The sequence below is a fragment of the Danio rerio genome, chromosome 11 (genome assembly GCF_049306965.1).
Source record: "Danio rerio strain Tuebingen ecotype United States chromosome 11, GRCz12tu, whole genome shotgun sequence".
Taxonomy (NCBI): Eukaryota; Metazoa; Chordata; class Actinopteri; order Cypriniformes; family Danionidae; genus Danio; species Danio rerio.
In genome coordinates this window covers 1,350,751-1,365,000 of record NC_133186.1, presented here as the reverse complement: position 1 = coordinate 1,365,000, position 14,250 = coordinate 1,350,751, and the positions used below count along the sequence as shown (strand labels likewise).

The following is a 14,250-nucleotide window of genomic DNA, read 5'->3' as shown; positions in this document are numbered from 1 at the left end:
TGTCATCACACACTGAAAATACAGGAGACATTTCACACACACGCACACACACACAGTGTGAGGGAGTGTGTGTGTGTGTCTGCGTGCCTGGTATTGATGATGTTGTGGGGACCAAATGGCTCCTCAAACTCAGCATTTGGATATTGTGTGTGTGTGTGTGTGTGTGTGTGTGTGTGTGTACTCACTTATTAATGTCAACTAATCGCTTTAACAGCAACAGGTTTACTCACTTTATTAAAGTAAAGTCAACTAATCGCTTTAACAGCAGCAGGTTTACTCACTTTATTAAAGTAAAGTCAACTAATCGCTTTAACAGCAACAGGTTTACTCACTTTATTAAAGTAAAGTCAACTAATCGCTTTAACAGCAGCAGATTTACTCACTTTATTAAAGTAAAGTCAACTAATCGCTTTAACAGCAGCAGGTTTACTCACTTTATTAAAGTAAAGTCAACTAATCGCTTTAACAGCAACAGGTTTACTCACTTTATTAAAGTAAAGTCAACTAATCGCTTTAACAGCAGCAGGTTTACTCACTTTATTAAAGTAAAGTCAACTAATCGCTTTAACAGCAGCAGATTTACTCACTTTATTAAAGTAAAGTCAACTAATCGCTTTAACAGCAGCAGGTTTACTCACTTTATTAAAGTAAAGTCAACTAATCGCTTTAACAGCAACAGGTTTACTCACTTTATTAAAGTAAAGTCAACTAATCGCTTTAACAGCAACAGATTTACTCACTTTATTAAAGTAAAGTCAACTAATCGCTTTAACAGCAACAGATTTACTCACTTTATTAAAGTAAAGTCAACTAATCGCTTTAACAGCAACAGGTTTACTCACTTTATTAAAGTAAAGTCAACTAATCGCTTTAACAGCAACAGCTTTACTCACTTTATTAAAGTAAAGTCAACTAATCGCTTTAACAGCAGCAAATCTACTCACTTTATTAAAGTAAAGTCAACTAATCGCTTTAACAGCAACAGCTTTACTCACTTTATTAAAGTAAAGTCAACTAATCGCTTTAACAGCAACAGATTTACTCACTTTATTAAAGTAAAGTCAACTAATCGCTTTAACAGCAACAGCTTTATTCACTTTATTAAAGTAAAGTCAACTAATCGCTTTAACAGCAACAGCTTTACTCACTTTATTAAAGTAAAGTCAACTAATCGCTTTAACAGCAGCAGGTTTACTCACTTTATTAAAGTAAAGTCAACTAATCGCTTTAACAGCAACAGGTTTACTCACTTTATTAAAGTAAAGTCAACTAATCGCTTTAACAGCAACAGATTTACTCACTTTATTAAAGTAAAGTCAACTAATCGCTTTAACAGCAACAGATTTACTCACTTTATTAAAGTAAAGTCAACTAATCGCTTTAACAGCAACAGGTTTACTCACTTTATTAAAGTAAAGTCAACTAATCGCTTTAACAGCAACAGCTTTACTCACTTTATTAAAGTAAAGTCAACTAATCGCTTTAACAGCAGCAAATCTACTCACTTTATTAAAGTAAAGTCAACTAATCGCTTTAACAGCAACAGCTTTACTCACTTTATTAAAGTAAAGTCAACTAATCGCTTTAACAGCAACAGATTTACTCACTTTATTAAAGTAAAGTCAACTAATCGCTTTAACAGCAACAGCTTTATTCACTTTATTAAAGTAAAGTCAACTAATCGCTTTAACAGCAACAGCTTTACTCACTTTATTAAAGTAAAGTCAACTAATCGCTTTAACAGCAGCAGGTTTACTCACTTTATTAAAGTAAAGTCAACTAATCGCTTTAACAGCAACAGGTTTACTCACTTTATTAAAGTAAAGTCAACTAATCGCTTTACAGCAACAGGTTTACTCACTTTATTAAAGTAAAGTCAACTAATCGCTTTAACAGCAGCAGGTTTACTCTCTTTATTAAAGTAAAGTCAACTAATCGCTTTAACAGCAGCAGGTTTACTCACTTTATTAAAGTAAAGTCAACTAATCGCTTTAACAGCAACAGGTTTACTCACTTTATTAAAGTAAAGTCAACTAATCGCTTTAACAGCAGCAGGTTTACTCTCTTTATTAAAGTAAAGTCAACTAATCGCTTTAACAGCAGCAGGTTTACTCACTTTATTAAAGTAAAGTCAACTAATCGCTTTAACAGCAGCAGGTTTACTCACTTTATTAAAGTAAAGTCAACTAATCGCTTTAACAGCAGCAGGTTTACTCACTTTATTAAAGTAAAGTCAACTAATCGCTTTAACAGCAGCAGGTTTACTCACTTTATTAAAGTAAAGTCAACTAATCGCTTTAACAGCAACAGCTTTACTCACTTTATTAAAGTAAAGTCAACTAATCGCTTTAACAGCAGCAAATCTACTCACTTTATTAAAGTAAAGTCAACTAATCGCTTTAACAGCAACAGCTTTACTCACTTTATTAAAGTAAAGTCAACTAATCGCTTTAACAGCAACAGATTTACTCACTTTATTAAAGTAAAGTCAACTAATCGCTTTAACAGCAACAGCTTTATTCACTTTATTAAAGTAAAGTCAACTAATCGCTTTAACAGCAACAGGTTTACTCACTTTATTAAAGTAAAGTCAACTAATGGCTCTTTCCGCTGTATGAACACTCTTCTGCACGCCTTCACCTGTTCAGCTTTTCCTCTCGGCTGCTCTTGGCAGATCTGGCATTGAGGGACAGACTGCATTAAGCTCTTGGCGGCAACAAAAGGGTGATCGCTCAGACCGCGGTGTGTCTTGTGTGGTGTGAGTTCAGTCATGTGTGTGTGTTATCCGGCACGCTCCGCAAAGGCCTGACAACCCCGGAGCGATCGCTGCTTTCTTCAAAAGAGCCGCAGACAAAAGACCACTCTGAAGAAAAGCCTCGCAATCTCTTTACCCTTAACACCAAAATGACTTCCAGTGGCAGGCTTTCATGCTCGGCTGTTTGTTTCAGAAATAGCCGCATTCTCGTGCCTGATGAGAAACCACAGCACAATTAAAGCTGCAGACAGATTAAAATAAAGTTGTTTAGATGTTAGTGTCAGTGTGCATAACAGTGACAAAGTTTCTCATCAAATATCTGACCAATCAAATGCTCTCTAGTGTCTGACATGCCCCGCCCCCTTTAACTGAACTGGAAGCTTAAACTGTTGTTTTTTTTTCATATTGTGCTGCAATTCTTAAAGAAATGGAATATTAAATAAGTAGACAGTAGGCGTGGCTTATTTTCTCTACTGCAAGCTGATTGGATGTAGTAAAGTAGGTGTTTCATACAGAAAGATGGGGAAATGGGTTTGAGGAGGGTTATTACAACCTACCAGACTCCTCCTTCTTCCCACTATTTCTGTTTGATGTCAAAACAGACACCTGGAGGGGCGTGGTTAAGTGAGTTAGCCCCGCCCTCTACCTCAGACAGGCCTAATCTGAGAATTTAACTGAAAACAAACAGGAAGTGCATTTGCTGATTTACATTACAGATTACAAGAGCCAACCATAGAGTGGAGGAACTATGATGTCACCTTGTAGGCTAATCAGTTGCTAGCATAAAACTGGTTCCCTTGATAAAATCCCTTTAGGATTTTCCTATAGGCTTTTAGAAGATTGCAAATAATAAGTTCTGTGTTCAAGCAATGTTCATGACACTTACACGTTTTGTCCAGTCGGATAATCCTCACACAAAAATACAACTTTGAGCCCTTTTGGATCTTAAATGCAAACGCATTAGGCTAAATAAATAAATCTGTCTTGAAGGCATTATCTACACACAATAGGATTTCCCAATCAGAAAAATACCACAAGCTATAAAATACTATTCATGACAATACATAAATAACAGACAATAATATTTAAATTAGCTTTAATATGGGCCGCTATTGGTCTTCTTATTGGTATAAGGTCCAAGGTTCAGAATAAAAGTTACTTGTAGTGACTGTGGGGGAAACCGGAGCACCCCAAGCAAACCCACGACAACACGGAGAACTTGCAAACTCCACACTGAAACGCCAACTGACCTAGCAGAGGCTTAAACCAGCGATCTTCTTGCTGTGAGGGGATCTTGCTACCCACTGCACCACTGTGTCGCCCTCGAAATAACCCAGTTATTAGTGATTATTAGTAATCAGTTAATAAATGAAAAAAATATATATTTACTGTAGTATTTTTTTTTCATGTTGATCATCATCATAAAGCCCGATTTAACAATGCTAGAAATAATAAAAACGACATGTTCCTGTCCATTTCCAACAATTATAGGCCTCTCATTAAATAATTACAGGCCGGCATGAATAATGGAAATGCCTGCACTTCCTCAGATTGCTCCGGCATGTCAACTATTATATTACTGCTTTGAGGAAAGAGGAGATGCTGGTCAAAGAGCGCAGAGCGGCTGTGGTTGACTTTATTTATGCTTCATCTCGGCAGGGAAATCCTACTGAGATGTGAATCATCCTCTATCAGACGACACACAGTTTCACAAAACAGCTTAACAAAGACATAAAATACAACACAATGCATACTTTAACTGTAAATACACTCATTTTAATCATCGATTAGTTGACTTTACTTCGAAAAGGTTGTCTTAAATAAAAGAACACTGCAATAAACAACAAAATGACGTTTCATACTTGGAGATTTTGTCTTGTTTCTAGTCCAAATATATGAAAATACTTAAATTAAGAAGTGTTTTTTTAAAGAAGTGTCAAATATTGCTTTTCTTTCAGAAATAATAAGTCAGAATTAAGTGAGGTTTTAATCTGCCAATGGAGATCATTTTATTTCTGGTTTGAAATAGGAATATTGTGCTTACACATTTGGTAGATTAGATTGTTTTGAAAATGAAAAACTCGCTTAATTTTGACTCATTATTTCTAAAAACAGAACAATATTTTATAATTCTCTTTAAAATGCTTCTTGATGTAAGAATTTTTAGATACTTTGGTTTTGAAGGCTAAGAGAGGGTCTGTTTAACATACATGCGCGCATACATGAATAAATAAATACTTACATTAATAAATAAATCAGCAAACAAACTGGTGTCATCTGTTGAGCAGCCCTGCAATGTATAGCTTTATCTTTATAAATGATTGTATTTAGGTTGATTGGCTAACCTTTTTTACTTAAATAATACAAAGCTGATTTCAACATTAGCTTTTGTTTTTCATCCCACATTACATGACACATTTTTTATAATCATATACACAATCCTGTTGATAATAAACATGATTTTTCTAAATCTTCTTTATCCTCTGTTAACTAAAACCTGTTGAAATTACCATATTTGCTGTCTAAACTACATTAGAAACCTATTTTAAATAAACTCCATTGGGCCAACCAGGGCTCAACAGTAAGGACTGCCTGGTGGTCCGGGGCCAGCGTGAAAGACACTCTAAACAGTAGACAATATTGTTACTGACCCCTGTTGGCCAGTAACGATGAGCACGTTATTGTTTTCGTAATCTAATAACAACCATATGTGTAATAATAAATATGGCAACATGGCGGCAACATCAAACTATGAGGCTAAAAGAAAACGTCTGTTTCTCCTTGCTAAAAAATCCAGCTTAAACCAGTCTAGGCTGGTTGGCTGGTTTTAGCTGGTCGACCAGGCTGGTTTTAGAGGGGTTTTGGCCACTTCCAGGCTGGTTTCCAGCCATTTCCAGCCTGGTCTTAGCTGGTCAGGCTGGAAAATGACCAGCTAAATCCAGCAAAAACCAGCTTGACCAGCCTGGTTTAAGCTGGACATAGCTGGTTTTGGCTGGGCTTCCAGCCTGCTAGGCTGGTCAAGCTGGTTTTAGCTGGTCATCTCCCAGCCTAACCAGCTAAGACCAGGCTGGAAATGGCTGGAAACCAGCCTGGAAGTGGCCAAAACCCCTCTAAAACCAGCCTGGTTGACCAGCTAAAACCAGCCAACCAGCCTAGGCTGGTTTAAGCTGGATTTTTCAGCAGGGAAGTCTTGGAAGCAGACAATTACATGGGTACAAAATTAAGAAACTGAAAAAAAGAGTTGTCACAGGGCTCGAAATTAACCTTTTTGCTTGGTAGCACCGGTGCTCCTAACTTAAAAAATGTAGGCGCATCAGCAAAAAATTGTTCGGACTTATAAGCACCGTTATTACACGTTTTATAAAAACATATTTATTGCATTTGAAATCAACACTAATCAAACTAGCAAGCAAAAATATATATATGCAAGCGTGAGGAAAATATGTCTCAACGAAATCCCTCATCTTCAGCGCTTTGCAGTTTTTCGCGGTAGTAGCTCTCTCTGTCATCCCAAGCCAGAAGTCATTGACTGAGTGATTGACAGCTGATATTTCAGTGCTAGAGCAGTGGTGGGCCAATAAGAAGAGCGCGAAGGCGGGGCAAGCATTACGGAATTGGCTTTGTTTACTGCAGCAAGATGACATGACAACTGTTTTAAACCATTCCTGAGCGCTGCGTTTCGCGTTTCAAGTGCAGACAAAGAGCTTAAGCCATCTTTCCTCTGCACACGACCATAGATATAGACATTAGATGTCGCCTGGCCTATTGTTGTCTATTGGACGGAATGCGTCAATAGCGCCGCCATCTTGCTACAGGGTAGCGCTCCTTTGAAATGAATGCGGGACCAAGGTACAGTGGAAGACTGTGGCCATCCAAAGCCAGAGATATACACATATACACACATATCTATGATCGGGAGTTTTCCTGGATGTTAGTATGTAATTTTCATTTTCTAATTATGAAAATTATAATTTTACATCACTTTTCTACATTGATGGATCAGTGACCGCACGGGCATTCCTGACAAAAAGCTTGTGTTTGTGTGTACAGAAATGTACTATCCACCCTCCCTGTTAAATTTGATCTAATCATGTCCTGAAACACAGCTCCTCTCCTGCTTTCACTTCTCATACTGACGGAGGGAGCGATTCGTTTGTGAGCAATTCCTTTGTCTTAGCTGGTCAGGCTGGGAGATGACCAGCTAAAACCAGCTCGACCAGCCTAGCCAAGCTGGGAGTCCAGCCAAAACCAGCTATATCCAGCTTAAACCAGGCTGGTCAAGCTGGTTTTAGCTGGATTTAGCAGGTCATTTTCCAGCCTGACCAGCTAGGACCAGGCTGGAAATGTCTGGAAACCAGCCTGGAAATGGCCAAAACCCCTCTAAAACCAGCCTGGTCGACCAGCTAAAACCAGCCAACCAGCCTAAGCTGGTTTAAGCTGGATTTTCAGCAGGGTAGATGATGAGTAAATAATTATGTTTTCATATATTTGTTGCTAATGAAATAGATTTTAGTTTTCTAAACACTTTCGTGTGTGTGTGTGTGTGTGTGTGTGTGTGGACCCCCTAAAATAGCAGTGGCCACCCCCAGGCCACCCCATGTAAGAAATTCTAGCTCCGCCACTGCAGGGCAAGTAAAAATCAACCACTGGCCTGGATCGGCCCAGTAGAGAAAATCCTTAGCGTTGAACCCTGGCAGCACTGTATTTTTTCTTCCGGTCACGCTACACCATTTTTAATTGGAAACAGTAGCTTGCTGGAAAAGCGACACCATTTTGAAAGCACCGAGCTACTGTTTCTGTACTGAAAAATAAATGTATGTCGTAAATCCCAGAGATGCTACTAAAACTCGTTTACAGCGCATTAATAAACATCGCTGGTAGGATTTTTCAGTGGTACTTTATCACTTGAGAATCGCCCCCTAGTTAGTTAGCTGGTGCTCGATGCATTAACATGGATGCATTATATAATCCTGTAGCCTCGCTTGCTGCCCTCCAGCAAAGCTTGCTGCAGTGTGGGATGCATCGCCCGCATTTCTGGAGAGCGGCAGCGAGCCCTTTGATGCGCAGCGTTGAGATCAGACGCGTGCTGTAAACACTCACTCGTCCCTTCAGTATGTACACGGCTCTGCATTTAGTCAGATCAAAGCGCAGCACGTCGCAGCAATGCATGACGAGGAGAATCACAGGAATAGATAGATGGACACCCCCCGCCTCTGTGTGTGTGAGATGCAGATGCGTTGACGACACAATGCCGCGTGCCGTGCTTTCCTAGTGCCTCGCTCACTTCTGTGCTGCTCGCACCTCTGAGAAACACTCATCTCTCTCTCTCTCTCTCCCTCGCTCACCCTCCCTCCCCTCCTGTTCTCCTCTCTGTGTCTCTCTCTGTCTCTGAAGGAGTAATGGAGCGGATCACCATGTAGACAGCAGCCGACGGGAAGCAGGTAGAATGGGAAACCACGTATGGAGCGACGCCGGTCTGCAGCCGTGGTGAGCGCGGACGTCCTCAGGACCGGGATCTTGCCGTCTTGCATAACATACCGGAGCTTGAATCGCAGACAGCGGACTCGATCTGCTTTTTTCTTCACCCTCCTCTCTCACCTTACGCTCTGTCCTGCGTTGCGGGTTTTCGTTTGAGACACCTGTTCTCCGGTCGCACCAGGGACTCCTAATTTCTGCGTTTTTTTTCATCCGTCTTTAAGAAAAGCTACCGAGCAATACTCCGCCACCATGGGGGACATGACCAATAGCGATTTTTACACCAAGAACCAAAGAAACGACAGCAACCATGAAGGGGGATTTGGCTGCTCGCTCATGGAGCTGCGCTCGCTCATGGAGCTCCGAGGAACGGAGGCAGTGGTCAAAATACAGGAGGACTATGGAGGTACTGAGGGACTGTGCCAGCGGCTGAAAACCTCGCCGACGGAGGGTAAGTGTGTGTCACACGCACTAAACACCATCAGTGACACTCTTTCACATGCTAATCATTGCCATGTGTGGTTGCGAGACAGGTTGTTCCCTCCTCAAACCTGCTGCTGATGCTGCTCGGCTAGGATGTGTCTCCCAGGCAACAGCGCAGGGGTCAAACTAAATTTGCTACTTTGTTCGATGATAGTGTTGCTAGGTAGAAGATGCCGTGCATGCTTTCTGATCTGAATTAGAAAATGCATTGCAATTTGACAATTAATTCAGTGCTTCGACAGGAAAAAAACGCTCTGATTGGCGTCTTCTTTGTGTCTTGATGATTTGTTAGGGTCTGACAGCGGAGTGTCTGTGCTCTCCAGCGAATGCAGCATTTGATCTCCTGTTAGATGCGTTGACGTTTGAAACGAGGATGTGTGTTTGATATACTTGAACATATTTCCAGTGTAACCATGTTGTGAATCTTAAACATCCTCTGAGATATATTTTATCGATGAGAATCCAGTCCTTCAGTATAGATGCGGTTCCTACGACAGCACTATAGTGCAGTAGATTGATACATCCGTCAGCCTGGAGGACGGGATCATCTTGCTTCTGCGAGCGATGTGTTAGAGTGTTAGAGGAGTGTGTTTAGGAGCAGGCTGTTGCTCGGCTCTGCTGGAGTGACTTGTGCTGACACCCCGAGTGTGACATGATAATGAAGACAAATGGTCACATCTCGTCTTGTTAATAAGCTGAGCTGTAAGGCTTTCTCTCTCCGGACACCGTCAGCGCTTCCCTGCATTGAGCGTTCAGCACCATCATGCACCATCATGTGGGGTTCTATCTCACATTTTACAAGGTGACTTCTGTGGTGCTGTTTTTTTTTTAGAAAGGCACAAGGAATGATTTAGCAGCTTGACTCTTTTAGATGTCTGCTGTATTATATTGTCTTGTTATGACCTCCAGCATCCATGCGTCAAATAGACTACCTACGTTTTACCAATGAACAAGAAAGCAACACTACTGTATGTTAGTTTATGGTAAACCTGCTGCCGGTTGCATAAACTAGTATTATAATTTAGTTACCAAATAGTTTTAATCAAGACTGGTCCCAACATGTATAAGTCAGAAAAGAGAGATTGTTCTGATCTGAATCTGTATATTAAGATATTAATTACCCATAAATAATTTCTAGTTAAAGCCTAAAGAAATGATGGACCGTTTTAACCCAACGTTGGTTCAGATTCAACCCAAGCTCATTCTGGAAACGTAGCCCCGTGGACGTTTCTGGAGACCGCGATTTATGTGGCCGGAGGTACGTAAGGCCGCGTTTAGTTTTTTTCGAGCGAACGCCCTTCCTCTTCGCGCTCGCCAACTGACGGCTCGCCTCCGAGTGGAGGGCTTTTCCGATGCAACCAGTATGTCCGCTTAGCTCACAGCGTTGCGTCGGCGGAGCGGAGGCCCCGGATGAGGAGGAGCCGGCCGCGGGGTCGACGACCGGATCGAGTCCGAAAAATAAGGGCGAGAACGCGACGGGATCCGAAAACGCGGTCGAAATCAAAGACGACGACTTTTGCTTTTTTTTTTTCGAACCGTCGCTCGGCTGATCCGGCGGCTTTTTGCGCGAGAACGGCGCGGGCGTGAACGGCGCGCGCTCCAGAGAGGCGCCCGAGACGCGAAAAAGCGTGCGCAGCGGCCTCTCGCGGATCCGCGAAAACAAAAACCGCTCGAATACGTACCTCCTGGGACGTAAATGGCGGTCCACAGAAACGTCCGCGGGGCTACGTTTCCACAATGAGCCCGGGTTGTTCAGATTAGGACCTGCTAGATATTGGAAAAAATGAACATTGCGATATTTTTTTCCCCTGTGATATATATTGCGATATTTAGAAATTCAGAATCATAAGTTTTGACTTGCTCAAAAATTAAATAATCAATAATTCTATAATAATTCGGGTCATTTTAAGCATTTTCATAGAATATAAAAAATTAATAAGTAAAAACACAGAACAAACATTTTTATAGTTTCTTTTGGGTTGTTCATGAAAAATATGACTTAACTGTGAATTCAGATCAATGGAGGATCTAATGTGTTATGATTTTAATACTAAATGTTGTTTTTACTGTGATAAAGGTGAGCTCATTTGGTGAATGCAAAGATGACACATTTAGGAATTTAACACGAGTGACAAAATAAGTCATTTAACTTTTTATCCAACAATTACAAACTTTTTTTATTACAACAATTACAAAACAGAAGGAAATATCTTGTCTCAAAATTGTAAAAATATAAAAAACAGCTAAACACTAAACCCCCGAATGGTTTAAAAAAATAAACATGTTATAAAACAAAGAAATTGTGGATAAGATAAACTTGTTTTAATAATTACCAACAATTAACTTTACAATAAATAAAATAATATAGCAGTTATATATATATATATATATATATATATATATATATATATATATATATATATATATATATATATATATATATATATATATATATATAATTATTATTATTTTTTTTTGCTTTGCATCACACGACTTCGATGCTGAGACGATGTATCGTGCAGCTCTAGTTCAGATATGGACAAACTCGATGTTGGGTTCATTTAATTCAGTTATATTTAAATGGCCATTTTTAACCCAATGGTTTGTTTCGTCCATAGTTTACCCAGCATTGACTTATATCAACCCACCATTTTTTTAGATTGTCTTGTTCTTTAACATGCAACTGGTCACAGGACACATCAACCTAAGCTGGTACAGATTAACTAGATGTTAGTTATCATCTTACATTTCAGGAAGACCGACATATTAATGACCCCTAACTAACCTCTAGTTCAAGAGTTTACACTTAGCTGATGATTTATAAAAGCTTGTTTGGCATGCTGTCCCGGGAGAGAGCCCCGAGCTCAAGGGATCCTCGAGCCCGGGGCTTCCTCCCGTAGGCAGAGCGAGAGGGGAGCCTGAGCTCGGTGGATCTCAGAACTCCCTGACTGCGGTAGCTAAAGGAGCAGAGGGGTTAGACAAATGCTTGATTGTTATACGTGTTGAATGTCTTTGAATGGTGGGAGGAAACCGGAAAACCCGGGGAAAACCCACGCGGACACGGGGAGAACATACAAACTCCTCACAGAAACACTCACCGGCCGTATGGGACCATGGGATCAGTGTTCTTGCTGTGGGGCTCACAGTGCTAATCACTGGGCCGCCGTGCCGCCCAATCAGAAGTAAAGGAGGAGAATAGGGGAGGAGGGGGGTTTCTTCCAAACGAAGATAAAGTGAACTGAAAACTGCGGTTCTTATAGTAGCTTAGGGCTCATATGATTGAAAGATAGTGATTAGCAAAATACGGGACCAGCCGTGATAAATCATAAGCATGTGATCCTCTCGAAATTAGTTTATGAATCCTGAATGAAACCTGATGTTGAGTTCATTTTTTCAATTAAATTGCAATTACACTTTTTAACCCAATGGTTGGTTTTATCCATATTTAACCCAGCATTAAGTTATATCAACCCAACAATTGTTAGAATGTCTCGTTCTTAACATGCATCTGGTCACACACATCAACCTAAGCTGGTACAGTTTAACTAGCGGTTAGTTAGAGGTAGAATCTGCAGACATTTTTTTTTGCTATTTCTGAATTTTGGAAAATATCTGGGGATTCATGCAGAATTATTTTGGAGGTATCGAAACTAAAAACTAAAGGAAACTAAACTGAAATACAAAATAAGAGCTTTTAAACTTATTTAATGTCTACAATGCAAATCCATCTAGATCCACTTATTATGTAAAGTCTGTCATATAATAGATCTACTAAAAGACAGAAAATATGACTCGAATTGTAAATAAATCAAATGAACATTTTTATATTAGTCAGTAACATTACTGAAATCAATTAAAACCTGAATAAATATAAATGTACACACATTTACACAAGCAAATAAATAGACTCAATGATGGGCTAACAATCTGCGGATTTCTGTGTGCGCTGATTCCCTGTGAGCCCTGTTATAGGTAATCATTATCTTACTGTTCATGAATAGTAACTAGTTAAACTCTAAAGAAATGATGGGCCGCTGTAACCCAACGTGGGTTCAGATATGGACAAACCCCATGTCTGGTTCATTTCTTTCATTCATTCATTTTCTTTTTGGCTTAGTCCCTTTATTAATCTGGTGCGCCACAGCAGAATGAACCGCCAACTTATCCAGCATGTGTTTTACACAGCGGATGCCCTTTAGCTTATTCAATTCACTTATAGCGCATGTCTTCAGACTGTGGCAGAAACCGAAGCATTGGGTTCATATTTTCAATTCAATTTTAATGAAACTTTGTAACCCAGTGATTGGATTTGTCCATATTTTACCCAGCATTGGGTTATATCAACCCAACATTTTTTTTTTATAATGTCTTGTTCTTAACATAGTGATTTATACAACTGGTGACAGGACATACCTAAGCTAAACCTAAGCTGGTACAAGTCCCCCACTAGCTACCCAAGATGATCCACCTGCTTTTACAGAGCTTTAACAATTGCCTGGTCATTTATCTGATCAACCCTGTTGTCTTGAACCATAGTTTGTCCAGAACTGACTATTTGACTGCCATATATTAGTATATACCAGGGCCCCATCTCAGTCCTGGAGGGTCGGTGTCCTGCCTAGTTTAGTTCCAATCCCAATCAGACACACCTGGGCTGGCTAATCAAGCTCTTACTAGGCTTTCTAGAAACATCCTTGCAGGTGTGTTGAGGCAAGTTGGAGCTAAAATCTACAGGACACCGGCCCTCCAGGATCGAGTTTGGACACCTCTTGTATATACAGTTAAAGACAAAATAATCCTAACCTGAGCATGGGACGGTATAAGTTTCCAACAGTATGACAACCTTGGATCAAAATATAACGGTGTTGTAATTATAAAATGATTTCACTATAAAATATATTCTTTTTAAACGTCTGGGTAAAAAACGAGAACTTTAATCCGCTTTGAACACAATGGCTGCATCCTAAATCACATACTTTCACACTATATAGTAAGCTAACAACATTAGGCGAGCCGAGTAGTATGACCAAATTCATGGATTCATGATGACCTACACTTTAAAAAACAATTAAATGGATTTGATAGTAATAATCTAGGAAAAGTCTGTAAAATAACAGTGTTTTTCTGTAAATATTTGAATGAAAATATCTGTAGATTTATTATTTTTTGCACTTTTTTTTCAACAAAGAAATTTTACCTTAATTTTATGGTTTTTGTTTGGCAGCCGTAGTTACAAGTCATTTGACCTTTTTTTTACGATTTATTTTTTATTTTTTTTACAGAGCAAGTGATTACAATTTATGACTTTAATTTTACGTAATTTTAAATGTACTTAAAACAGGAAAAACACTGTAAATAATGCTTACATTTTTTAGTAAAAAACAGACAAATTGCTGTAATTTGTCATTACTTGTATAGTACATAAAATAACGGTTAATTTACAGATAATGTTTGTAATTTTTACGAACTTTTGAATATAATTTAAAATAACAGAAAAAAATACTGTATAAATAATACTGTAATTTCCCTGTATAAAA

At 39.3% G+C, this 14,250-nt stretch overlaps 1 protein-coding gene across 46 annotated transcripts in view; it reads left to right on the top strand.

Moving 5' to 3' along the window:
- atp2b2 (ATPase plasma membrane Ca2+ transporting 2) overlaps positions 1–14,250 on the top strand; it is a 170,771-nt gene that overhangs the window by 46,827 nt on the left and 109,694 nt on the right. For 45 of the 46 annotated variants that reach the window (XR_012386802.1, XR_012386801.1, XR_012386799.1 and 42 more), the window contains exon 2: positions 8,150–8,681. Coding sequence is in view for 37 of the 46 variants with exons in the window: in XM_068224178.2 (XP_068080279.1) it covers positions 8,483–8,681 (199 nt within the window). In the remaining 9 variants the exon portion in view is untranslated. 46 annotated transcript variants of the gene reach the window in all.